At 49.8% G+C, this 24802-nt stretch overlaps 2 protein-coding genes across 3 annotated transcripts; one reads left to right on the top strand and one right to left on the bottom strand.

Annotated features, from left to right (window-relative positions):
* Positions 1-715: 715 nt before the first annotated feature.
* Positions 716-12041, bottom strand: COQ4 (coenzyme Q4). 2 transcript variants are annotated; one of them, XM_086684159.1, is made up of 7 exons: positions 11652-11994; positions 11423-11554; positions 9642-9738; positions 9020-9122; positions 3808-3937; positions 3201-3294; positions 716-2664 (listed from the first exon to the last, which is right to left on the bottom strand). In XM_086684159.1, exons 1-7 carry the CDS (start codon positions 11719-11721, stop codon positions 2493-2495), a joined length of 798 nt encoding a protein of 265 aa, XP_086540285.1. In that variant the 5' UTR covers positions 11722-11994; the 3' UTR covers positions 716-2492. The 2 variants fall into 2 exon arrangements, with proteins under 2 accessions (XP_086540285.1, XP_086540286.1); XM_086684160.1 differs by lacking the exons at positions 716-2664; positions 3201-3294; positions 3808-3937 and adding an exon at positions 4983-8140 and having other exon boundaries at positions 11652-12041.
* On the top strand, positions 12040-24073 carry TRUB2 (TruB pseudouridine synthase family member 2). Its single transcript, XM_025912310.2, is given in 9 exon segments — positions 12040-12253; positions 12850-12981; positions 14666-14740; positions 15875-15936; positions 17561-17642; positions 21165-21237; positions 21775-21911; positions 23223-23464; positions 23466-24073. Coding segments are annotated over 9 exon segments (1002 nt in total). The 5' UTR covers positions 12040-12138; the 3' UTR covers positions 23550-24073.
* The last annotated feature ends 729 nt before the right edge of the window (positions 24074-24802 follow it).

Raw genomic sequence — 24802 nt, 5'->3', positions numbered from 1 at the left:
TCCCAGTGGTGAAGGGAAAGAACAAGGTCCCTGCTCCCATGGCACAGACAGAGAACTTGCAAATAAATGAACAAATAAGGGGCCCCTGGGTGACTCAGTTGGTTAAGTGTCCAACTTTGGCTCAGGTCATGATCTCACAGTTTGTGAGTTCAAGCCCCGCATGGGGCTTGCTGCTGTCAGCACAGAGCCCACTTTGGATCCTCTGTCCCTCCTCCTTCTCTCTGCCCCTCCCTTGCTCTAAAAAAAAAAAAAAACAAAAAAACAAAACAAAACAAAAAACCCACAAAAAAACAAAAAAAACCCCACATGTTAAAAAATGACATCTTTTCAGAGTGGTTAAGTGCCGGGAAGAAAAGGTGACATAGTGTGGCAAGGGGGAAGGAACCTCTTCAAATGGGTGGTCAGGGAAGGCTTCTCTGAAGAGGTGACATTTGAGCACAAATGTGAATGACAAGTAGTTGGCCATGTAATGACTAGGGGACAGGATGCTATTCCCAAAGGTAGGAAGAAGGGGTGCCTGGGTGGCTCAGTCGGTTAGGTGTCCGACTTCGGCTCAGGTCGTGATCGCATGGTTCCTGAGTTTGAGCCCCACGTCGGGCTGTCAGCACACAGCCCGTTTCAGATTCTGTGTCCTACACCCCCCCCGCCCCTCCCCTGCTACCACTGTCTCTCAAAATAAATAAACTTAAAAAAACAAAACAAACAACAACAAACAGAAGGCCAACATAGTTTATTGAGATGAAGAGTGGAAGTTTCTAGGTAGAAGTTGGCAGAGCCTTATGGGCTGTGGTAAGAACTCAGTAAGTGGTAGCTGTTGCCAGTGTATAACTTATTTCCAATCGTGAGTTGGTGCCACCCTAAGATCTGGAGACCAGACTTCATTCCCAGCTAATTGTGACAGCCAGTGCCCATCTCTTGAATGCTGTAAAGGCCCAGGACATTCAGGCACCAGGTGGCTGGAGCAGGTGAACTCCCCAGCTGGGCAGAGAAGGCCATCTGTGAGTCAGGCCTTTCTCCCCCTAACTTGGCACTGTTGACTTTTACTGACCTGGGGGTAAGGGGTGCCTGGACCCTGGAAAGCCATGGAAACATGCTGGGTCTGGAAAGATGGCCTAAGCTGCAAAGAAGGATTAGCTATAGAAAGCTCACCCTAATCCTCTCCTCTTTCTGCAGAAATTCAAAGAGCTCAGGACAAGGCTTCCCTCTTGGAAAAGGCCACTGTTCCGAGGTAGGCCTCCAGCCTCCCAGCTCTATCAGCGGGAGCCCTGGACTGGGACTCAGTCGGCACAAGGAAGGCTGAGGCGCTGGTGTGGCAATGTGGGGCCGGTTTTGGAGAGGCCCGTGGTTCCAGACCCAGCTCTGCTCCTACTGCCTCATTAGTAAAATGCAAGCAATAGTATGGCCTTTCTCTTTGGGTTGTTGGGAGGCATCAGTGCAATAATGCATCTCAATTGCTAACGCACAGAGTACAGCTGTAAATAAACTGTAACCCTTATTACCAATAGGGAAACTGAGGCATAGGAAACCCAACCAAGGAGGACACGTGGCCTGTGTTCTAGTTATTTTGGGCAATTCCTTGCCCATCTCTGGGCCTTGGTTGTCCTATCCACACAAAGGGGAGCTGGCTCCCCAAAACTCTCAGTATTTCTCGTTCTAAAACCCAAAACAGGGTCACTCACTCTTCCGGTGATCCTTTCAACCTGCCTGTCCCCAACTCCTTGGCCCTGACCCAGGGAAAATGTCTGGGTGCCATTCCAAAATGAATCAGCAGCCTCAGAGCTGCCTCCTCACCTGTGATCACAATGAGGATAATTGCCTTCTGTCCCCGGGGCCCTTTCTCTGAAGCCCTCTTCTGAGTGTCACCTCACGAAATCCGCACAGTGACCCTAGGAAGTGGGTGCTGTTTTCATTCCCCTTTTGCTGATGATGAAATGGGCTGACAGGGGGGCCAAGTTCCTCTGCCGGAAAATGATGGAGGAATTGGGAATCTGAGTCCCAGTCTGTCTGACTTTAGACCAAAGGAAACAGGACAAGTAGCTGAAGTTCAGGCTGAAAGGAATGTCTGCCCTTGGTGCTCAAAGGCCCAAGGCTGCTAGAGGAAGAGGTAGATAGTTGGCCTGATGGCAGGCTTTATTCAGACAGCAGACTCACCTGCTCCTCTTCAGGCCTTTGTACCTGGGTATAGCCCTCACTGCTGGAGCAAATCCAGCCTGGCCCTCAAAAAACCCTGGATGGCAAAGAGCAGTCCAGAACAGGGGCAGTGGACCTGAGACATCCCGCCCCCACCAGCCTGGATGACGGATTCCCACTCACACATGGTTCTCTTTGGGCAACTCCTGGCTCCCTCCTGGGTGGCCCTCAAGCCACTCAGCAGTGGTTGTAACAAATTATGACAAATGATGTCCAAGGGTCAGTGTTCAAAGAAAAGGAGCAAAGGTATGGCAAAAGAGTCTTCGGCCCCCAGGGGTTGAGGGTGGGCAGTACCTCAGGGCCTAGGCCAGGGCCCTGACAAGCATCGGGGGGTCTGTGATGCCCAGCTCCTCCCGTAGAGCCCTCAGGGGCTGCTCCCAGCGCCGCTCGTAGTACAGGTTGAAGACACATGGGGCTCTGCGCCCATTCTGAACTGCCCACGGGATCAGCTCCGAAACCAGCACCTGCAGGCCCCTGTGGGGCAGCAGAGGGAAAAGAAGACATAAGATCCCCAGGGCCAGGCACACTATGTGCCCAGAAGCTGATGCACATTTTCTCAGTTAACCCTCACAAACACCTTGAAAAGAAGGTAGTTATTATCTTCATTAGCAGATGAGGAAACAGAAAGTCAGTGAGGCAAAATCTTGTGCCCAAAGCTACATATTTTGAATATGCTGAAGCCCAGATTTAAATCAGGGGCTACCTAACTCTGGAAACTAACCCTGGATTTGCCACTCCTTCCCACCAGCCCCACCCTCGCAAGTCCATTGCTCTGACCCAACACTGAGGCCTGGCCCCAAAGCCCCTAGAGAGTCCTGTGAAACATCCAAACTTCATTCGTTGCCTTGGAGATCCTATGCCAGACCGGTTTCACCTTTTTGCCCCATTCCTTCTACCCTGGCTTCCTAGAGAACTCTGGGGCTGTCCAGGAAGGTGATATGCTTGTCCCATTTCCTGGAGCCCTGGCTCCTCTGAGTTCTCCCCCAACCCCTTGCCACTTGAGAACTTACTGGGTATGGAGTCGGATCGGTCCAAAGAGAGCACCCAGGATGCACATGGGCAGGCCGGTCTGGACAGCCTCAAACCACTTCACCACGATCTCCCCTGGGGGGCAGGGCGAGGAATGGGGTGGGAGGTGAGAAGGGCCCAGGAGGAGAGGCCATGGTGCTCGTGGCGGAGCAGAGCAAAGCACTGGCTCCTCTTTAATCTCTACCAGGTTAGCTGTGCCCAGTCCTGGTTCCCACTGGGCTTTGGAGCACTTGGCTTGGGTGCAGGAAAGGGCCTGGGGAAGAGCAGAAGAAGATAAGGGCTGGAAAGGAAGCTTGGGGTCAGTGTGCAGAGGACTCTAAAAGCCAGGGTGAGAAGTCCAGGGTGGTTCCTCCAGGCCTCAGGGAGTTGCAGAGGGTTTTAGAGCAGGAAGCCCGGGTCAGCTTAGGAATCGTACAGGCAGTGGTTCACACACACGCCCAAGATGTTCAGAAAGCAGGAAAACGAGGCACTGAGCTGGTTAACTGGTGGGTGACAGACCCAGGTGGCCAGGCTGGCTGGAACCTCCCACCTCACTGCACCCCACCCCGCCCATCGCCACTCTCAAGGCAACTGAGGGGGAGCACTCACCCAGAATGTTGGTGGGCATCCCCAGCAGGGTGTGGAGCATGTCGTGTACCTCCCGGTACCGTTGGATCACATATGCTAGTTCCTCATCGTCCACGAATCGGGTGGGTGCTCGGGTGTCTGGGGAGACCCTCTGACAACAATGACCCTCCCCTGTATCTCTTCCCAACTGTCCCCAAGGCCTAACTGGCCAACCTCTCTTTGACTGTGAACCACTCCCACCAAATTCATACCCACCAAAAATCTCTGAGGACCGTTTCTTTTCTTAAAAAAAATAAATAAATAATTTTTTTAAATGTTTATTTACTTTTGAGTGCGAGCCAGGAAGGGGCAGGGAGAGAGAGGGAGACACAGAATCTAAAAGAGGCTCCAGGCTCTGAGCTGTCAGCATAGAGCCCGATGCGGGGCTCGAACTCACGAACTGTGAGATCATGACCGGAGCCGAAATTAGATGCTTAACCGACTGAGCCACCCAAGCACTCCCTCTGAGGACAGTTTCTGTCCTTACCCGCCAACAGGGGAGTCTGCAGGCAGGGGATATAGTGGCACTGACACCCCCATGGCCTACCCCAACTCACACAGAATGTCTCAGCCTGTTGGAATTTATGGCAAAGAAGCTCCATGGGGTAGGAGGAAGTGGTAGTTGTTTAAGCGGATAGAGTTCCAGGTAAAAGTCCTGGAGGTTTCACAACAACGCGAATATATTTAACACTACTAACTCTCCACTTAGAAACGGTTAAGATGACAACTTTTTTTTTTTTTAAATGTTTTATTTTTGAGACACAGAGAAACAGAGCATGAACGGGGGAGGGTCAGAGAGAGAGGGAGACACAGAACCCGAAGCAGGCTCCAGGCTCTAAGCTGTCAGCACAGAGACCGACACAGGGCTCAAACTCACAGACCGTGATATCATGACCTGAGCCGAACTTGGAAGCTCAACTACCTGAGCCACCCAGGCGCCTGTTTTTTTTGTTTTGTTTTGTTTTGTTTTTTTAAGTAAACTCTACCCCCAACATGGGGCCCGAACTCCTGACCCTGAGATCAAGAATCACATGTTCTTCTGACTGAGCCAGCCAGGCTCCCCTGAGATAGCAACTCTCATGTTATTTCACCTTATGTTAGGTTTAAACCACAATCAGAAATAAAATAGGAAAAGAAGAAGCTTCCAAGACCCCTGATCATGTTTTTAAAAAAAAGGTTTTATTTTTTCAAGTAATCTCTATACCCAATACGGGGCTTGAATTTACAACCCTGAGATCAAGAGTTGCACACTCTGCTGACTGAACCAGCCAGGTGTCCTGGCCCTGATCCTTCACATAAGCTGCTCCCAGACTAGGGTACTCTCCCCCTAAACCCTCAGTTTCACCTTGACAATTTCTATCTATCCTTTATGACTTGCCTTACGTGTTCCTGCTGCAGGGAGGCTGTCTATGACCTTTGACCGATCAGGTCCATGTTATGGTCTCCTGCAGCATCCTGTATCTTGTATTGTGACGTAGTGAGTCTGCCCTTCTTCTAAACCTGGACTTTCCAGTACAGCAGCCACTTACCACATGTGGCCACCAAGCCTTGAAATGTGCTGTAGTGTGTATAAAATACACACTGAGTTTTGAAGACTTGGCATGAAGAGAGCAATGTAAAATCTCACTAATTTAGAAATATTGATTACATGCTGAAATAATATTTTAGGTCCATTAGGCTAAATATACGGTAATATGCTATTAAAGTTAATTCCACTTGTTTCTTTCTGCTTTCACTGAAGTGGCTAACAGCAAGTTTAAAGCCTTGTATTGGCTTGCGGTCTCTTTCTGTGAACGGTGGGGTAGCAGCCTTTCAGCTGCAGAGGGCTACCGGCTGATTTGCTCACTGTTGTATCGCCAGGGCCTGGGTGAATAAACGTCTCACGAATACGTGAGTAAAAGGTCAGCTCCAGGCAATTTTCTGACCCCAGGTAGGGATGACAACTGTCCTCGTCTTACCCACCCACCTCCTCAGTCCTCAGCAGCACCCATGCAGAACGGGAACAGTGTGGTGTTCCTGTCCTCAAAGCATGGTGTCAGCCTGTCCAGAGGCCAAAGGATTTGATGTCTTTGTTGCTTTTGGGGTTGCTGGCTGAGTGCCTTGGTCCGCATCTGTGACCTCATTGGGTCCCGGGTCCTAATCTCTTCTTCTTCTTCTTCTTTATTTTTTATTTATTTTTTTAAATGTTTATTCATTTTTGAGAGACAGAGCTCAAGCAGGGGTAGGGCAGAGAGAGAGGGAGACACAGAATCCAAAGCAGGCTCCAGACTCTGAGCTGTCAGCACAGCCCTGACACGGGGCTTGAACTCATGAACCATGAGATCACGGCCTGAGCCGAAGTCAGCTGCTTAACTGACTGAACCACCCAGGTGTCCCACTTCTTCTTCTTTTTTAAATGTTTTACTTATTTTTTAGAGTGCAAGAGGAGGAGGGGCAGAGAGAGGGACAGGATCCGAAGCGGGCTCTGCGCTGACAGCAGTGAGCCCAGTGTGGGGCCTGAACTCTCGAGCTGCAAGATCATGACCTGAGCTGAAGTTGGATACTTAACCAACTGAGCCACCCAGGTCCCCCTCCTAATTTCTTCTACATGCCGTGTGAAGCTGAAGGCGATCACGGTGACAACAACTATATTTATCAAGTATCTACTATGTGTCAGCACTGTATGAAGTCCTTTACATATATCATCACACTGCACCCTCATGATCATCTGGCGGTAGATATTGTTATGAGCCTCAGAGACAGATAAGAGAAATGGGCTCAGAGAAGTTAAGTAACTTCCCGAAGATTACACAGCTAATCAAGTGGCTGGAACAAAGTCTGTTGGATTCCAAAGCCAGTAGCCTTAACATCCATTATTTATAAACCATGTTGAGTGCCCTGGCAATTAAACATTAGGTTCCCTTACCTTACAGAAGCGATATGAGGTTCAGAGAGGTCAAATGATTTGCTCAGGGCCATAAAGCTGGGAAGAGAGGTATGATCCTAACTTAGGCTACTCTTAACTCCAGAGCCCATGCTCAAAATCTTGACACCACAAGATGACCATACCCTCTACCAATGTCAGCCTCAGGGAGGGTAGCCTCACCTTGAACTTTGATATAAATCTCTGCTGGGACAAAGGTATTCCTTCTCATTCCGTGGGCTGCTGGTGTCAGTGCTCTACAAGTGTCACAATCTCTAGGGCTGTTATCACAACTAGGGCTGAGACTGGGCAGGGTGCCCAGGGAGGCCCTGGCAGTCCCATCCCCTCCACAGCAACAAGATGAAAAGCAGTCCCTCCCTGGGTGGCACTTAGGGAAGGCTACCCTGGTGGGTTTCCCACTGATGAAGGAACTTGCTTCCTGGTGAAATCTGAGCAGATGGTAGAAAATGGGGCAGGGGCAAGTGTCAGGAGAGTATGGGGAGCAGATTATTTTCTCAGGGACAATGATCTTCTAGAGTAGTAGGTTCTCAACTGCCCACCAGGGGATATTTGCAACGTCTGGAGACACTGGTGGTTGTCATAACTTAATGGGGTGCTACTGGCATCTACGCATAGAGGCCAGGGAGGCTGTTCAACATCCTCGAATGCACAGGGCAGCCCCTACAAAGAATTAAGTGGGCCCAAAAGTCCGTAGTGCCAAGGTACAGAAGCCTAGTTCTAGAGCAACCTGGAGGGCCATTTGACAGAGGTGCTTTGATGGGATGTGTGTATTTTGGGAGGGAGGGGTTGAGACAGGGAAGGTGGCCTAGCTGTATCCTAAGGCCCTTTTATAAATCAGGCCATGGGGCACCTAGGTGGCTCAGTTGCTTGAGCATTAGTCTCTTGGTTTTGGCTCAGGTTGTGATCTCACGGTTTGTGGGATTGAGCCCCACGTTGGGATTCTCTCTCTCCCTCTCTCTCCACCCCTCCCCCACTCGCTTTTGTGCTCTCAAACTAAACATTAAAAAAAAAAAAAAACAAATCAGGTCATGTTACTACCCTAGTTGAAACCCTCCATGTCTTCCCATTGCTCCCATTATAAAATACAGACTTCTTCCCATGGCTGGCAGGGTCTGACCTGTCACCCACCGGCTGCACCCCCCCGACTCCTATGTGGCCGCCTTGGTCAGTTTTCCTGTTCTGAAATACACAGGGCCTTGCACTTGCCAGGCCCTCTGCTCCTCCTCCTCTTCCGAGTCTCCTCAGAGGGGCCTCCTGTGACCTCCCCATCAGACATGGGCCTCCGACCCCGCCTCGTCGTCCTCCATCATGCTGACTGTTGTTCTCACCATCTGCGAGAATGGAAGCTCCACAACAGCAGGCTCTTTGCCAGTTTCGCTCTCTGTGTCTCAACTACTGAGAACAGTATTGGACATTCTAAGTAGTCAATAACTATTTGACCTGAATTTTTACACAATGTTTTTTCTCTTATTGCTTTACTGTTTTCTTCTCCAAACCAGAATATTAGTATCTCAAGAGCAGGACTTTGTTTAGTTCACCATTATATCTCCAGCACCCGTAACCATGGATGGCACAGGGCAGATTCTGAACAAATGAGTGAGTTCCTCAGTAGCTGGGACTCTCCCCACCAGCTCCTTTCCTCCTTGCCTGGGGCAGAGAGTGTCACAACTTGTCATACCCTATCTCTAGAACTGGGGGGACATAGTACAGCAGTTGAGAGCATGATCTAGGAATGCCTGGATGGTTCAGTTGGTAGAGCATGTGACTTTTGATCTCAGCGTTGTGAGCTTGAGCCCCACAATGGGTGTAGAGATTACTTAAAATGTTAAAAAAAAAAAAAAAAAAAAAAAGGTGTGATCTAAGTATGAATACTGCCTCCATTTATACTGGCTATATGAAATCATCAAGTTGCTTAAGTGCTCTGAGTCTCAGTTTCTTCATCTATTAAAGGGAATAATAATAGGACATACCTGACAAGGCTGCTGGAAGGGTTCAGCAAGACCAGGTATGAGCCTGGCACTGACATTCAATAAGAGAGTTTGGTTTTGTTTTGTTTTAGTAAGACACTACTAAATACTGGCCAGTATTATCCCTTGGAGTTCCTGGCCCATTTGCCTGTCCCATAGAAAATGACGAAGCCTTGGCACAAGGGACAAAAAGCACACCTGCCCGTGGTGGCCACTCAGGACTCCTTCTTCCTCAGGATGTCACTCCCATACCCTTCTCTGCCCTTCCTGGTGATTGTCAAATGCACAGAAGCTGGAAACTCACATTCACATCTAGGAAACGGAGATACTCTTGGCCAAGTGAGCCCTCAGGCAGACTACGGAGCTTGTCCAGGTCAAGGGTGGACAGTAAGATCCGCGGACGCTCCCTGCAAGGCAGAAGGCAGGACTTAGGTATTAGAAGCGCATCAGCAAAGGCAGGTGAGAGATCCAGTTAGAGCAAGGGTGTGAGAAGTGAAAGGGCAGAGAGCAATAATGGGGCCACAAATCCTACTGCAGGACGATGGCAGGTGCCGAGGAGATTATGACAAGCTAAGGCCGCAGTCTCTGCTTATAGGGGCACAATCTCGGGGGCATGTCTCAGATGTAATCAGGGTACTCACAAAGGGCACTGCAGGGCTGGGGGGTTATAGCTAGCCTGTTAGGAGAGCTTAGGGAAGGCAGAGGGCTCTGTGGCTGGAACTGGGCTGAGGCCACTACACTGCACTACCCACGGGTCATCACAGTGTTATGTGAATGGCGCCCATGGAGTTGGGCAGTGCGCAGCCTGGGCAGACATCCATGGCCAGTGCATCAAGAAGACCTCCCCAGAGGAACACAATGTGACCTCAGAGAGATCAGGATCCTTAGAGAATTTCCTCAATCCCCCAAACAGAGTTGGGACCTACTGTAGGATCTGGGCACCCTCTGGATCCCTCTTCATTTGGTCCCTGAGGACCTTCAGGGCACGGAGTCCTGTGGTCTCCCCTAGAACCGCGACCATGTCTAAAAGAAAAGAAATGGGGACAACTGTAGGACATGATCTTAGGTATAAGTTACCAGACCTGATCTGAGCCTGTCTCCTACAGGATAAACTGAAATACAATCTATCTCTTAGGTACAAGGATTTGTTAAATATTTAGCAAATCTCCTTGCACACACTAAGTGCAAAATACATGTACCTATAATTATTACCATTGTTACTAATCTAATGGGTTGAGAAGGCTCTGGTTAGCACAGTGCTCTAAAGAGTTTACAAATCACTTTTACACCCATTATTACAACAGAATATCATGCCTCCATTGATAGGTGCAAGCTTTGGCATCAGAGTGCTAGGTTTGGGTTCAGCTGCAATCTCACTATTTAGGTTAACTTGTGCAAACTGCTTCCAAGCCTCAGGGTCCTAATTTATGAAATGTGGAGAATACCTTTCTCATAGGGTTAATGTGAAAAATCAAGAACACCGTGTACATAGAACACTTACTTACTGCAGTGAACAACCAGAATAAAAGCTCGGTGAGCAGTTAGCATCATCATTTAAAAAAAAAAATTTTTTTTAATGTTTATTTTTGACAGAGAGAGAGAGAGAGAGAGACAAAGCATGAGGGGGGAGGGGCAGAGAGAGGGAGACACAGAATCTGAAGCAGGCTCCAGGCTCTGAGCCATCAGTACAGAGCCCGACGCGGGGCTCAAACTCACGGACCGTGAGATCACCACCTGAGCCGAAGTCAGACACTCAACCGACTGAGCCACCCAGGTGCCCCAGCATTATCATTTTTATTAGTAGGAGTAATAGTACTTTCCAGAATACTTAGAATCCTGAGACGGAGGATAAAAATACTGTAGAACCCCAATATGTTTAAGTCCAGCAAAAACTGGGCATTTGTTATGTCAAGGCACAATCTAAAATACTGCTGAGGGGTGCCTGGGTGGCTCAGCCCGTTGAGGTATGATTCTTGATCTCTGGGTCGTGAGTTCGAGTCCCATGTTAGGCATACAGATGACAAAAAATGCTGCTGATACAGTGGAATAGGGCAGTCATGGTCTCTGACCTCATAAAGTTTAATTTTTAGTGGGCTGTTACAATTTGACGCATGTTATTATAACAAACAAATCATCTATTTAGTGGAGAGGTTCTCAATGTGGCTGGATAACTGAATCTTCCGGGAAGTAGTTTATTTAAAAACGCAGGCCCAGGGCACCTGGGTGGCTCAGTCGGTTGAGTGTCCGACTTCGGCTCAGGTCATGATCTCACCGTCCGTGAGTTCGAGCCCCGCGTCAGGCTCTGTGCTGACAGCTCCGAGCCTGGAGCCTGTTTCAGATCCTGTGTCTCCCTCTCTCTCTGACCCTCCCCCATTCATGCTCTGTCTCTCTCTGTCTCAAAAATAAAACATTAAAAAAAAAAATTAAAAAAAAAAAAACCAAACAGACAAAAAAAAAAAAAAAAAAAAACGCAGGCCCTTTTCTCCCCTCCCTTCCCTTCCCTTCCCCAGGCTTGGCCGGTCCAGACTGAGGTCAGGGTGGGATCCGGACATCTGCATTTTTGTGAACCTTGCGGGTGATGATGGGGTGCAGCCAGGTTTGGGTACCCCGGCCTAGTTTATTCTCCAGTTACCCCCTAGGAGACGGGTAGAGAGAGGTCGGCACCTGCCCAGGCTTCCCAGGCAAGGGCGTGAGCGGGCAGCCTTACCGTGGCGGTACGGGTTGTAGAGGGCCATTCCGGCCGAGCCCGCGGCCAGCAGAACCTTCTGCAGCGGGGAGGTGGGGATGTGCTCAGGGTAGAGCTGGCCGGCGCCATGGCGCGCGCCTCGGAGCAGCACGTCTACAGGCCAAAAAAAAAAAAAAAGAAAGAAAGAAAAAAAGCGCCGCGGTCAGAGGAGCCGGGCGCCCCAGGCCTCCCTCTCGCCTCCGCCACTTACCTGCAGCCGGCCCCCGGTGCCCGGGGGGCGGGACGAGAGGGCGCAGGGCAGCTCGCAGCAGGGTCGCCATGGCAGCGGGCACCCGCGAGCAGGGCCGGGTGGGAGCCGCAAGCCTTTCCGGGCGCGGAGCCTCTGAAGGGCGTTTGAAGGGAAAAAATCGTAGTACGGCCAGCAAAGGGTCCTATCGCTAAGTATCCGAAGAAAACCCTGACGGCCTGTCCGCTACCTACGTCCACTAAAGCAAAACTCTCCCCATGTCGCCTCACTCCCAGAAAGCTTTCCCACGTGAGCCCCGCTGGCATGGACTTCAGTGCCGGCCCCTACTTCCCTCCCCACTGCGCGTTTTCCCCGAGGCCAATAAGAACGAACCTCTTCCGGCTGCGAAACATGGCGGCGCCCAGGGTCAGGACACATTTGGGAACGGGACAGTACGGCACTTCCGTTGGGGTCCCGCTAGTCCACTAACCCGCGCCGTGGGCCTAGGGGAATGGGGTCCCGCCGCCTGGCGCTGGCGCGGCTGCATGGGCTCTTCGCGGTCTACAAGCCCCCGGGGCTGAAATGGAAGCACCTGCGGGACACCGTGGAGCTGCAGCTTCTGAAGGGTGAGTGCCTCGAACCGGACCCACAACCCCGCTCCGGTTCTCCCGGGAATCCATCTCCGCTTCTCATCCTTCAGGCAAAATAAAGTCATGTGACCCAGTTCCCCGGGCAGATCGCTTTCCAAATCGCTGGTTCTGTACACTCCCTTACTCCTCGCTTTCCCCCCGCGTTCAGATGGCTAAACAGACTCAGTGTTCGTTGTCATAAGTAGTAGAATCAGAATTTGAACCCAAGTCTGTTTCTTTCTCTTTTTTTTTGCCTTTTCTCCTCATGTTTATATTTTTAAGTTGTTTTTATTTTAATTCCAGTATAGTTAACAAACAGTATTAAATTGGTTTCAGGTGTACAATATAGTGATTTGACAATATAGTGATTTAACAATTTTATGCATTACTCAGTGCTCATCATGATAAGTGTACTCTTTATTTCCCAGTACCTATTTCACCCGTTCCCCACCCACCTTCCCAAGTCTGTGTTTTAACTGCTGCTATTTGCTACATCGTGGGCTTTCTCTTCTACATCTCCATTCTTCCCTGTTCCACCTTCCCCATGTGTTCAGACAGAACTGACCAGATATCCTTTACCTTTGTGTACTCAGGTGTCAATGCTGGGAAGCCTCCTGCCCCTGAACAGCGTGTTCGGTTCCTGCTGGGCCCCATGGAAGGCAGCGAAGAGAAGGCGCTTACCCTCACAGCCACCAGTGTGCCTTCTCTCACCAACCATCCGCTGGGTAAGGCACCTTCAGGCCAGGGCCTGGGTGTCACTCCTCAGGTAATCTCTGCCCAGAGTCCGTGTCCCAGTCAGTGCTTAGATTCCTGTCCCGGATCCTTGAAGGGCCACAGCAGGGATGACATATTTGACCAGGGATTGGCCAGTTTTCCTGAAAAGAGCCAGATAGTAAATATTTTAAGCTTTGCAGGCTCAACTCTGCCATTGTAGTGCAAAAGAACCTGTAGATGGGACGCCCAGGTGGCTCAGTCCGTTGAGCATCAGTCAGACTTCGGCTCAGGTCATGATCTCCTGCTCATGGGTTCAAGCCCTGCATCAGGCTCTGTGCTAACAGCTCAGAGCCTTGAGCCTGCTTCAGATTCTGTTTCCCTCTCTCTCTGTCCCTCCCCTGTTCACGCTCTGTCTCTCTCTCTCTCAAAAAATAAAATAAAACGTTAAAAAAAAAAAAAAGAACCTGTAGGCAGTATGCAAAGCAATGAGCCTGGCTGTGTTCCAATGCAACTTTATTTGTGAAAAGTGACATTTGAGTTTCATATAATTTTCCTATGTCACAAAATATTATTCTTTTGATTTTTTTGAACGATTTAAAAAAGAAAAAAGAAATTTAACTCATGGGCCATTAAAAAAACAAGTTTGGGGATATAGCCTGTGGACTGTAGTTTGCTGACCCCTTTTAATTATTCTGTAATTATTCTGGGACTGCAGATGGCAATTGACACCCTCAGGTAGAAGTCCTAAGGAGGGAGTTTCGGACCCTTGGGAAAGAGTGACTTTTTTAGTCAACGGAGCTGCCCAAGAATGGAACTGGTTTCATAATGAGCTCTCTGTCACTAGATGAGATTAGAAAGATTGAGGGTCTTGTCCAGAAACCATTAAAATCCCTTTGACAGTGATATTTAATGACTCTAAAGTGTAACAATAACAAGTATGATGTACTGAGGATCCTCTCTGTACTAGATACTGTGTTAAACTTTTACCAAATACCATCTCATAGAATCTTCACCACAATCCTATGAGGTGGGTCCTGTTCTCATTTTTCAAATGAGGAAACTGAGGCTCAGTGTTGACATTAAGTAACATAGCCTGAATTCAGTAGGCACTTAACCATCCTGTATCCTTCCCTTAGACACCTCTTGATCTATAGAAGGGTATATGCTTCTGACTCATTTCCTGTGTACGGTCTTTTTTTTTTTTTTTCTTTAACAGCATTATTGAGATAGAATTGATATACAAAAAACCACGTATTTTAATGTATGTATTTTTGATGAGTCGTTCATTCTTTCATTAGGTATTTCCTGAGTACCTAGGTTCTCTGGGGGTAGAATTAGGAACCCACGCCCTGCCTTCAGGAACTTACCATGTCCATTTTCTCCCTGGGGTGGCCAGGAGTCTCCTTCTGCAGCAGCTGAGTAGGAAACTCGAGTCCCAGTGTTATGCCCAGTCCACTCAAAGCCTCTTACTGGGGGAGCGATGAGAGACAGAGTAACAAGCCCTTTTTCTGGGCCCAGGGAACTGAAGAAGTGGTTCTAGGCCCCAGAATCCATGGTAGGGAAGCCCGAGAGTCCACCCCCATCCTGGTTTGGGCTCCATGAAGCTACATTCTAGGAATGAGGTCACCATGCAGGCCAAAGTCATCCTGGAAGCTGGATTCATTGAGGAAAGGGTCCTTGTTTGTTTCTTTCCAGTCTGTGGACCAGCATTCACCAGCTTGAAGGTTGGCGTGGGACACCGGCTGGATGCCCAGGCGTCTGGGGTGCTTGGTAGGTGATGTGGTGAGCCTGGGGGTGCAGTGATGTGGTGAGCCTGGGGGAGAACTGGGGAGCTACCAGGAACCCGGCTTACTTCCAGCCTGACAGCCATTTCTCACCATTGCCCTCCTCCCCTGATTCCTGCCCCAAGTCTGATCAGCTGCTGGAAGGGCCGGTGGGGGGTGGAGGGGAGGGGATGTCACAATTGGCCACCTTTATCAAGTGATTCCTGTATGTGACATGTGGTACAAAGCCCTTTGTGCACATATATTCCTGACTACAACCTTATTAGGTAGATATTTTATGATTTTATGAAGAAAAGAAGGCTCCAGGAACTTAGGTGACTTGGTCTGGGTCACGTGGCTAGTGAATGCCCCTCGTCCAGGGAGGGAAAATGGTCATCACTTGTGGGGGGTAGCCAAGCGCATGACTGGCCCCATTGGCCAGGGTCTGAATGTCGCTGGAGCTGGACACACAAAGCCCTGAGTCATGAGCCATCTGTGCCCCCGGGGTCAGGCGGTGGCCACATCCTCCATGCACGATAGTCACAGTCCCCTTGTCTAACTTCCTGGGGCACAGGCAGGCAGACATGATCTCATGCTCCCTCTCCAGGAGTGAATGGAGGGTCATTCTCTCCTTCAGCCAGAGGGAGAAACAGCCAGAAAAAGGCAGGGAGTGGTCACAGTGCCCCTTTATTGGGCCCTTCCTTTGTGCTGATTTCTTCCTGTGCATTGCCTCAACCTTCACAACACCCGCAGGGATCAGATGGCATTTTTATCCCCAGTTTGCTGATGGGGAGCTTGAGGCCCAAGTAGGTTAAAGGACATGCTTAGAGCCATCCCACATTTGAGTGCAGGTCTGTGTGACTGGGCCAGTGGTCTCTTGGTTTTGAGCACATCAGAATCCCCTGGCGAGCTTACTAAGGATCCTAGGCCCCTCCCCTCCAGCAGTCAGAGTCAGTATGTATGGGTGGGCCCTGAAATCTGCATTTTCATATCTACACAGAAGAGCTTACTTGTGCTGTCCTTGCCCCCCCCCGCTGGCTTTAGTAGCATTGAAGGTGGGAGTATTCTGGTGGTGGCTGTAAGGGTTGGGGGTCCCAGGGAAGGGGGAGCCAGGTGTGAGATCAGCCTTGCTGTCTTTCAGTGCTTGGCGTGGGACACGGACGCAGCCTCCTCACCGACATGTACAATGCTCACCTCACCAAGGTATGGGGGTGCTGGGGACAACTCATTTAGCCCCTAGTCCTTTCCCTGGGAGTCACTGGTGGGACTCTGAAGCCGAGAGGATTCTGTGGGGGAAAGGGCCCGGCCATCTGCAGGCATTGTTTTATGGCCGTGTGCTGGGGGATAAGGATAACACAGCAATGGCTGTAGGCATTACTGCGTGCGGGCTGCTCTGTGCCGAGCGCTGCACATGGACCCCTGTGGACTCCCTTGTGGATGCCTCACAACTTCCCCAAAAAGTGGGATCTAGTGTTAACCCACCTTACAGATGAGAGAACTGAGGCGTTGAGAGGGGATGTCACTTGCCCAGGGTCGTGCAGCCTGTAAGGAACAGAGCTGGGATTTGAACCTGGATCTGTCTGACACCAGAGCCCGATCATGACACCACTCCGTTCCGTCCTCAAGACTGAGAAGTGGATGTCACCACCTAGACCTCAAGGAGTTTGTGTCTGGACTGGGGCCATGGAGTCTGGCATCATGAATGGGGACAGAGGTGCCGTGTCAGAGAGCCTACATTTTTAGTGGTTAAGAGCAGTTTTTGGAGCCAAATGGCTTCAGTTCAAAACTAGCTTCAAGGTGTCTGGTTAAGCGTCCAACTCTTGATTTCGGCTCAGGTCATGATCTCATGGTTTGTGAGTTGGAGCCCCGTGTCAGTCTCTGTGCTGACAGCCCAGAGTCTGTTTGGGATTCTCTCTCTCCCTCTCTCTGTGTCCTTCCCCTCTCTCTATCTCAAAGTGTCCTTCCCACTCTCTCTATCTCAAAAATAAATAAACATTAAAAAACAAAACACAGGGGTACCTGGGTGGCTCAGTCAGTTAAGCGTCTGACTTCGGTTCAGGTCACGATCTCACGGTTCATGAGTTCGAGCCCTGCATCGGGCTCTGTGCTGATAGCTCAGAGCCTGGAGCCTGTTTCAGATTCTGTGTCTCCCTCTCTCTGTGTCCCTCCCCAGCTTGTACTCTGTCTCTCTCTCTCTCTCTCTCTCTCTCTCTCAAAAATAAATAAAAACATTAACAAAACAAAACACACAAAAAACAGCTTCTACTCCTCTGCCAGCTCTGGGTCCCTGGGTGGATTGCTTAATATCTGTGTATCCCCCCTTCCTCAAGTCTGTAATGTGAGAGATAATAGTATCTCCTCTATAGGGTTACTCTGAAGTTTAAATTAGTAACGGCATGCAATGTACTTAGCACAGGCACTTAGCACAGTCAATAAATTATTGTCACTGTTGCCATCATCTCTGACAGAGGCAGCTGCACAGATTGTATTTGGAGGGGTGGGGAGAAGCCAGCAGGGTGCATTGGGAAGGACCCAGCATGATAAGTTGTCAGGTTTGTCTGGAGAGGAGTTATGCAGGCATGAGGTGGTCTTAGTAGGGTCGTCATTGTCCTTTGCAGTCATAGAAAAGTCTGGTGCCCTTCCCAAGAGGGGCAGTGAGGTGGCTGGGGGTCTCTGAGTGCCTGCGCTCCCTGAGGGGAGACCTGAGGACCCCCCCACCTGTGGCCTGTCTAGCAGGTTGGGGGTTTGAGCTGTTGGCTCACTTCCTTCCTCAGTGCTGAGGGAGAGCAGGGACACTGACCATATCTTCCCCTCCCTGTCCCTGCAGGATTACACTGTGCGTGGCCTCCTGGGCAAAGCCACAGATGACTTCTGTGAAGACGGGCGGCTGGTGGAGAAGTCAACATATGGTGAGAGCCCACAGGAGCCCAGGGCAGAGGGAGAGGCAGCTGTGGCTGCCTTTGCATTTGCTGTCCCTTGGTTCCTACGGCCCCGGTGCAGGCCATTCAGCCTCCCTAGGTGACTCCCAACACACTAAGTTCAGTCTGGCTGTTAGAGGGCTTTGGGCACATGATTCTGTCTTCCGTAAACAAGTGCCATGTGTTCCCCCTTTGCTTCCCCACCTGGCATAAATGTCACCTCCCCAGGGAAGCTCCTCTAACCCCCAAATGAACGAGGTGGACTCTCAGAACAATAATCGACTAATGATTCGTGATTATTTAATATCTGTCTTCCCATTACACTGTCACCCGTGAGAACAGGGACTGTGTCATTCCACTCCTGTGGTTACACAGCGCAGAGCCTGGGACATGGGAGGTGCTTATTGGTTGGATGGATGGATGGTTGGAGGGTTGGCTGGTTGGATGGGGGGATGGATGGCTGGATGGCTCATCCTTTGCTTCTTACTCTCCCTGTGTTCTGACATTTTCCGTAGATCTAATTAATTTCTTATTTAATGGATGTTTTTTGAGCACCAGCCACGTGCTAGGTACTGGGGGTGGGGAGAGGATGTATGATGAGTCAGATGGGGTCCCCAGTCTCAGTGAACTCACAGTCCGGCAGGGAGAGCAAACACACACCACCACGTCACCTGGAGAAGATTAGAAACATGTGGCAAAGTAACACGATTATGTCTGTACATGTGGGTGTATCAGCATACAAAACACATCTAAAGATAACTAGCAAGTTGACACTTCTGGGAGAGAGGAAGGCAGAATTTGGAGGAGAGGGGAGGTGTTTGTTAATGCTAATCTAAATGTCTGTTTTTCATTTTTGATGTGTATTTATTTTTGATACATAAGTGGGGGAGGGGCAGAAAGGGGGGAGAGGACAGAGGATCCGAAGCAGGCTCTGTGCTGACAGAGAGCCTGATGTGGGGCTTGGACTTGTGAACCATGAGATCATGCCCTGAGCCACCCAGGTGCCCCCTAATCTAAATTTCTTAAAGAAGAAAGGCACCTGGGTGGTCAGTTGGTTAAGCGTCCAACTTTGGTCATGATCTCGTGTCGTGGTTCATGAGATTGAGCCTTGCGTCGGGTTCTGCACTGATGGTGCAGAGCCTGCTTGGGACTCTCTACCCCTGCCTGTTTGTGCATGTGTATGTGCTCTCTCTCTCTCACTCTCTCAAAAAATAAATAAACTTAAAAAATTATTGTAAATTTCTTCTTTTTTTTTTAAATTTACATCCAAATTAGCATATAGTGCAACAATGATTTCAGGAGTAGATTCCTTAATGCCCCTTACCCATTTAGCCCATCCCCCCTCCCACAACTCCTCCAGAAACCCTCAGTTTGTTCTCCATATTTATGAGTCTCTTATGCTTTGTCCCCCTCGCTGTTTTTATATCATTTTTGCTTCCCTTCCCTTATGTTCATCTGTTTTGTCTCTTAAAGTCCTCGTATGAGTGAAGTCATATGATGTTTGTCTTCCTCTGACTGACTTCACTTAGCATAATACTCTCCAGTTCCATCCACGCAGTTGCAAATGGCAAGATTTCATTCTTTTTGATGGCCGAGTATTACTCCATTGTCTATATAGACCACATCTTCTTTATCCATTCATCCATCGATGGATGTTGGGCTCTTTCCATCCTTTGGCTGCTGTTGACAGTGCTGCTGTAAGCATTGGGGTGCATGTGTCCCTTCGAAACAGCATCCCTGTATCCCTCTAGTAGTGCAATTGCTGGGTCGTAGGGTAGTTCTGTTTTTAGTTTTTTAAGGAACCTCCATACTGTTTTCCAGAGTGGCTGCACCAGCTTGCATTCCCAATTTATTGTAAATTTCTTAATGAAGATTTAAAAGTTTTTTATAACATTTATTCATTTTTGAGAGACAAAGACAGAGCACGAGTGGGGGAAGGGCAGAAAGGGAGGGAAACACCACAGAATCTGAAGCAGGCTCCAGACTCAGCTGTCAGCACAGAGCCCGACGCGTGGCTTGAACTCACAAACCGTGAAATCACGACCTAAGCCGAAGTTGGATGCTTAACTGACTGACACACCCAGGCGCCCTTTTTTTCTTTTCTTTCTTTCTTTCTTTTTTTTTTTTTTAAAGCGCCCCACTCTTGATTTCAGCTCAGGTCATGATCCCAGCATCATGGGATTGAGCCCTGTGTCAGGCTCTGTGCTGAGTGTGGAGCCTGCCTGCTAGAGATTCTCTCTCTCTCTCCCTCTCCCTCTCCCTCCACCCACTTGTGCTCTCTCTCTCTCAAAATGAAAAAAAAAAAAGTTAAAAACAGAGCAAATTAATGCTGGGAAAGAGACCCAGGTGCAGAGTGGCAGGAGCCAGGAGAAAGAAATGACAGGCTCCAGGGGCGCCTGGGTGGCTCAGTCAGTTAAGTGTCCTACTTCGGCTCAGGTCATGATCTCACAGTTCGTGAGTTCGAGCCCCACATCAGGCTTTGTGCTGACAGCTTAGAGCCTGGAGCCTGCTTCAAATTCTATGTCTCTCTCTCTCTGCTCCTCCCCCACTCATGCTCTGTCTCTCCTTCAAAAAAAAAAACAAAAAAGTGACAGGCTCCAGGAAGTCTTCGTGGAGGAGGCTACATTTGAACTAGGCTATAAATGAGGGGGAAGGAAGCAGTGGTGGGTGCATTTCAGGTAAGGCAACAGGGTGAATAAAGCCAGACAGAAGGAATAAAAGGCTTAGTCCCTTCCAAGCTGGAAAGCCTTTGGTTACCACACCTGTGCCCAGAGCTCTGGCCTTTGGAGTCAGAAGTTGGCACCTGCCCAGCTGGGTCCCAGGATCAGCCTTCTAGCAGTTCATGAGCGTCCCCAGGCTTGGCAGCTGCCTGCCCTTGTCACTCAGTGGGTCCAGCAGGCAGAGCCCCTCCCTCTTCTTGCCATCTGTTTCTGCGTTGAGACAGATGGCGCTGTCCCTCCCAGGGTCCCTGGCACAAGCAACCCTAGATTGGGGTTCAGGGGACCTGGCTTAGAATATTGGATAAATCTCATTTCCAGAAGAAACTTTTTTTTAAATGTTTATTTATTTTTGAGAGAGAGAGAGAGACAGAGCACGAGCAAGGGAGGGACAGAGAGAGAGGGAGACACAGAATCCGAATCAGGCTCCAGGCTCTGAGCTGTGAGCATAGAGCCCAGTGCGGGCTCGAACTTGTGAACCATGAAATCATGACCTGAACTGAAGTCGGACGCTTAACTGACTGAGCCACCCAGGCGCGCCCAGAAGAAACTTGGAGTGTATGAGCCTCTTGAAAATGTCCTCACAATGCTGAGTTCAGATATAACTTTGTAAGAAGAGGGTTCTGGGCTTTCACAAGATTCTCAAAGGACTCTCAATCCTCTAAATGGGAACTCTAGGACAGAGGGTGCTCTGGGACACCCTCCAGGTTCCAAGGACAGGGCTGGTTTGGGGGGAGGGAGTTCACCTGTCCTCAGCAAGCACCTGTGTGCTGACCATCCCCCCTGGCTTTTCCAGACCACGTGACCAGAGAGAAACTGGACCGGATCCTGGCCCTGATCCAAGGTTCCCATCAGAAGGCCCTGGTGATGTAAGTGGAGCCCAACCCACACTTTCCTGAAAGGGGCCCTTGAGGAGGTGCTGGAAGAGCAAGAAATGCCCACTGGGCTCCCTGTAGGCTCCGCCCACCCTGGGGCAGATTCCATGCATCTCTTTGGAGCCCAAAAGCAGACTTGAAGCAGCCCTTCCTTCCAAAGCACGCAGAAGTGTTTCTTTGTGCCAGGCCAGCCCCTGGGGAGACCAAGGGGGAACTAGAGACCCCACCTGGCCTCAGTGGGAATATATGATTTAGTTGAGAAGGAAGCCAGGAACCCACATGATATGATGCAGAGCCAGGGGGTGGGAGCAGGCAGCATGTGCATGACTGGAAGCTGGGGTGTGTGTGCAGAGGAGGGCAGAGCCTGTATCTAAAGATTGGAGGGGACAGAGAAAAAGGTGGCTGGAAGGGCAGGGAAGATGGAAAGAGAATGAAGAGCTTCAGGAACGCTCTTTCGTGAGAGGGGGCAGGGCCGGGGGCAAACAGTCTGCCCAGCTCCCCACTCCACGCCAGTCCCCTTCTCATCCCCAGGTACTCCAACCTCGACCTGCAGACCCAGGAGGCCTACGACATGGCCGTGAGAGGCTTGATCCGGCCCATGAACAAGTCCCCGATGCTGATAACGGGCATTCGATGCCTCCACTTTGCGCCTCCGGAGTTCCTCTTAGGTAGGCTCCCCCAGGAAGTTGGAGCAGTGAGATGGGGCTCATGGGTTTACAGAGGCTGTCACGTGACAGCCCCAGTCTCTGCTGGCTAAGGCGCCAGGACCAGCGTCCTCCTCTGCACGGGGCTGGACCTGGCCAAGTCACACGGCACACGGATCGAATGCTGTCCTATCCGCTGCCGAGTCACCCTTTAGAGCCAGCCTTTAGCAAGCAAGTTATACTCAGCAGCTCATTCCCGGATCTTCGCAGCATTTCAGGTTTCAGTGAGCCAGCAGACGGCACACTCACCTCCCCAGTCCTGCCTACCTCCTTCTCTCTGTCTTACTAACCAGGGCTCCTTTCCTTGAGTACGGACCAGGGCTCTCCCAGTACGAAGCACCTTATGGAGATTATCTCTCAGACTCCTCACGACCACCCATTTTATAGATGAACATACGGAGTCTTAGAGCAGCATTTCTGGAACATTAACCTGCCCACAAGTCACCTGGGGGGTCTTTTTTTTTTTTTTTTTTTAAGTTTATTGATTTATTTTGAGAGAGTGTGAGCCGGGGAGGGGGTAGAGAGCAGGGAGAGAGAATCTCAAGCAGGCTCCACGCTCTGCTCAGCACGGAACCCGATGTGGGGCTTCATCTCATTGGTGAGATCATGACCTGACCTGAGTCGAAATCAAGAAATCAACAGTCCGGAGCTTAATTGACTGAACCACTCAGGTGCCCACCCCCCCCCCCGCCCCTTTTTGAAGTTTATTTATTCATTTAGAGAGAGAGAGAGAGAGAGAGAGCGAGCGAGCTCTGGCAGGGGTGAGGGGGCCATGTCTTCTTTAAAGGCAACTTCTGGAGGCGCCTGGGTGGTGCAGTCGGTTAAGCGTCCGACTTCAGCCAGGTCATGATCTCACGGTCCGTGAGTTCGAGCCCCGCGTCAGGCTCTGGGCTGCTGGCTCAGAGCCTGGAGCCTGTTTCCGATTCTGTGTCTCCCTCTCTCCCTGCCCCTCCCCCATTCATGCTCTGTCTCTCTCTGTCCCAAAAAAATAAATAAACGTTGAAAAAAAAAAATTAAAAAAAAAAATAAATAAATAAATAAATAAAGGCAACTTCTGACTCTGCAGGTTTGGGTGGGGCCTAAGATTCTGCAGGTCTAACAAGCTTTCAGGGCTGGCCCTTGGGCTACACTTGGAATGGCAGAGCCCTGGAGAACTAAGATACTTTACTAGGGTTATCACCCAGCCAGGAGGTATCACAGGGTGTGGATCTAGATCAGCAGACACCAGAGGCTGTGCTCCCATCCGTGGGATCTGTTGTTATGTACCCCTGGCAGAGGTACAGTGCATGCACGAGACACAGAAGCAACTGCGAAAGTTGGTGCACGAGATCGGCCTGGAGCTGAAGACCACTGCTGTCTGCTCCCAAGTGCGGCGTACCCGTGACGGCTTCTTCACCCTGGACGACGCCCTCCTGAGGACCCAGTGGGACATACACAGCATCCAGAATGCCATCCAGGCCACAGCTCCCCGGGTGGCAGTGGAACTGGAGAAGAGCTTGAGGCCAGGCCTGGGCACCCCGGCAGCGCCCCCACCCTAGCTGGTCCTGGGACTCCAGGGGGCTGAGCTCTGCCTCAGGGCTGGAGAATGGTGCTGGGCATTGAAGGGCCAGGGCACTGGTGGGGCACTGGATGGAAAAGATAAGAGTTGTTCCTGAGCTGCCACTGATAACTGTGCAGAAAGCAAGAGTAGGGGGAAGCTTTTCTACATGTGACGTAAAACCCAGAAGCTGTAAGAAAAAAGATCCACAGACTTGAAACAGTTGAAGAGGAAGAACTTCTTTGTGAAGGAAAAGGTGATAAACAAATGACAGACTGATAAAAATACTTGCAATGTGTTTAAGAATGAATAGCCATAATGTATAAAGAGCTCTTATAAAAAAGAAAGAGACAAGAAAATTGGGCCAATGGCATGAATTGTGTGTGTGTGTGTGTGTGTATGTATAATATACATATGTTCTATATACATATATTTTCTACATATATATATACACATATATATATATGGAAAGACAAGTGGCCAGTAAACCAGAAAAGATGCTCAATCTCTCTAATAATGAAAGATTTACAGATGAAAATGATATGCCTTCTCCTTGCCTTTCAAAACAATAAAAAGAGAATATCCAGTATTGGTGCTGTGAGAAAATGGGCAATCTGTGCTATTGGTAGGAATGCACAACTGTGTAACCTTTTAGGAATACTTGGTAGTTTGTGTCAACACTAAGAACACTCCTGCCCTGAGACTCAGTGGTTACAGTTTCAGGAATCTATCTTCTTACTCTGATTGCAGAAAATTGTAGGTACATAGATGGTCATAGCTGCATTGTAATAGTAGCAAATAGGAAATGTCACCATCCTCCATCAGCAAGGGACTGTATAAATAGACAAGGTGTATATAGGGTCAAAAGGCTCTCTATTCTAAGGGCGCCTGGCTGGCTCAGTCAGTAGAACAGGCAACTTTTTTTTTTTTTAATGTTTATTTTTGAGAGAGAGAGAGAGAGAGACAGAGTGTGAGTGGGGGAGGAGCAGAGAGAGAGAGGGAGACACAGAATCTGAAACAGACTCCAGGCTCTGAGCTGTTAGCACAGAGCCCGATGCAGGGCTAGAACTCGGGACCAGTGAGATCATGACCTAGGCCAAAGGCGGACGCTTAACTGACTGAGCCACCCAGGCTCCCAGAACACGCAACTCTTGATCTCAGAGTTGTGAGTTCCAGCCCCACGGTATAGAGATAAGTCTAAAAAAATAAAATTAGGGTGCCTGGGTGGCTCTTCCAACTCCTGATCTCTGCTCAGGTCATGATCTCACAGTTTGTGAGTTCCAACCCCGCATCGGGCTCGTGCTGACAGTGCAGAGCT

Source organism: Puma concolor, chromosome D4, assembly GCF_028749965.1.
Source record: "Puma concolor isolate L17-30 chromosome D4, mPumCon1.1.hap2, whole genome shotgun sequence".
In the NCBI taxonomy this organism is placed as follows: domain Eukaryota; kingdom Metazoa; phylum Chordata; class Mammalia; order Carnivora; family Felidae; genus Puma; species Puma concolor.
Note: the sequence above shows the minus strand (reverse complement) of the source record. Positions and strands in the feature narration are given on the sequence as shown.

Coding starts and splice junctions, on each gene's coding strand:
- COQ4 (XM_086684159.1), bottom strand. CDS start 11,721: ATGGCGACCCTGCTGCGAGCTGCCCTGCGCCCTCTCGTCCCGCCCCCC. Junction 9,123..9,641: donor GAGGGTGCCCAGATCCTACA/GTAGGTCCCAAC, acceptor TCTGCCTTGCAG/GGAGCGTCCGCGGATCTTAC. Junction 3,938..9,019: donor TCCGTTTCCTAGATGTGAAT/GTGAGTTTCCAG, acceptor CATTGTTGTCAG/AGGGTCTCCCCAGACACCCG.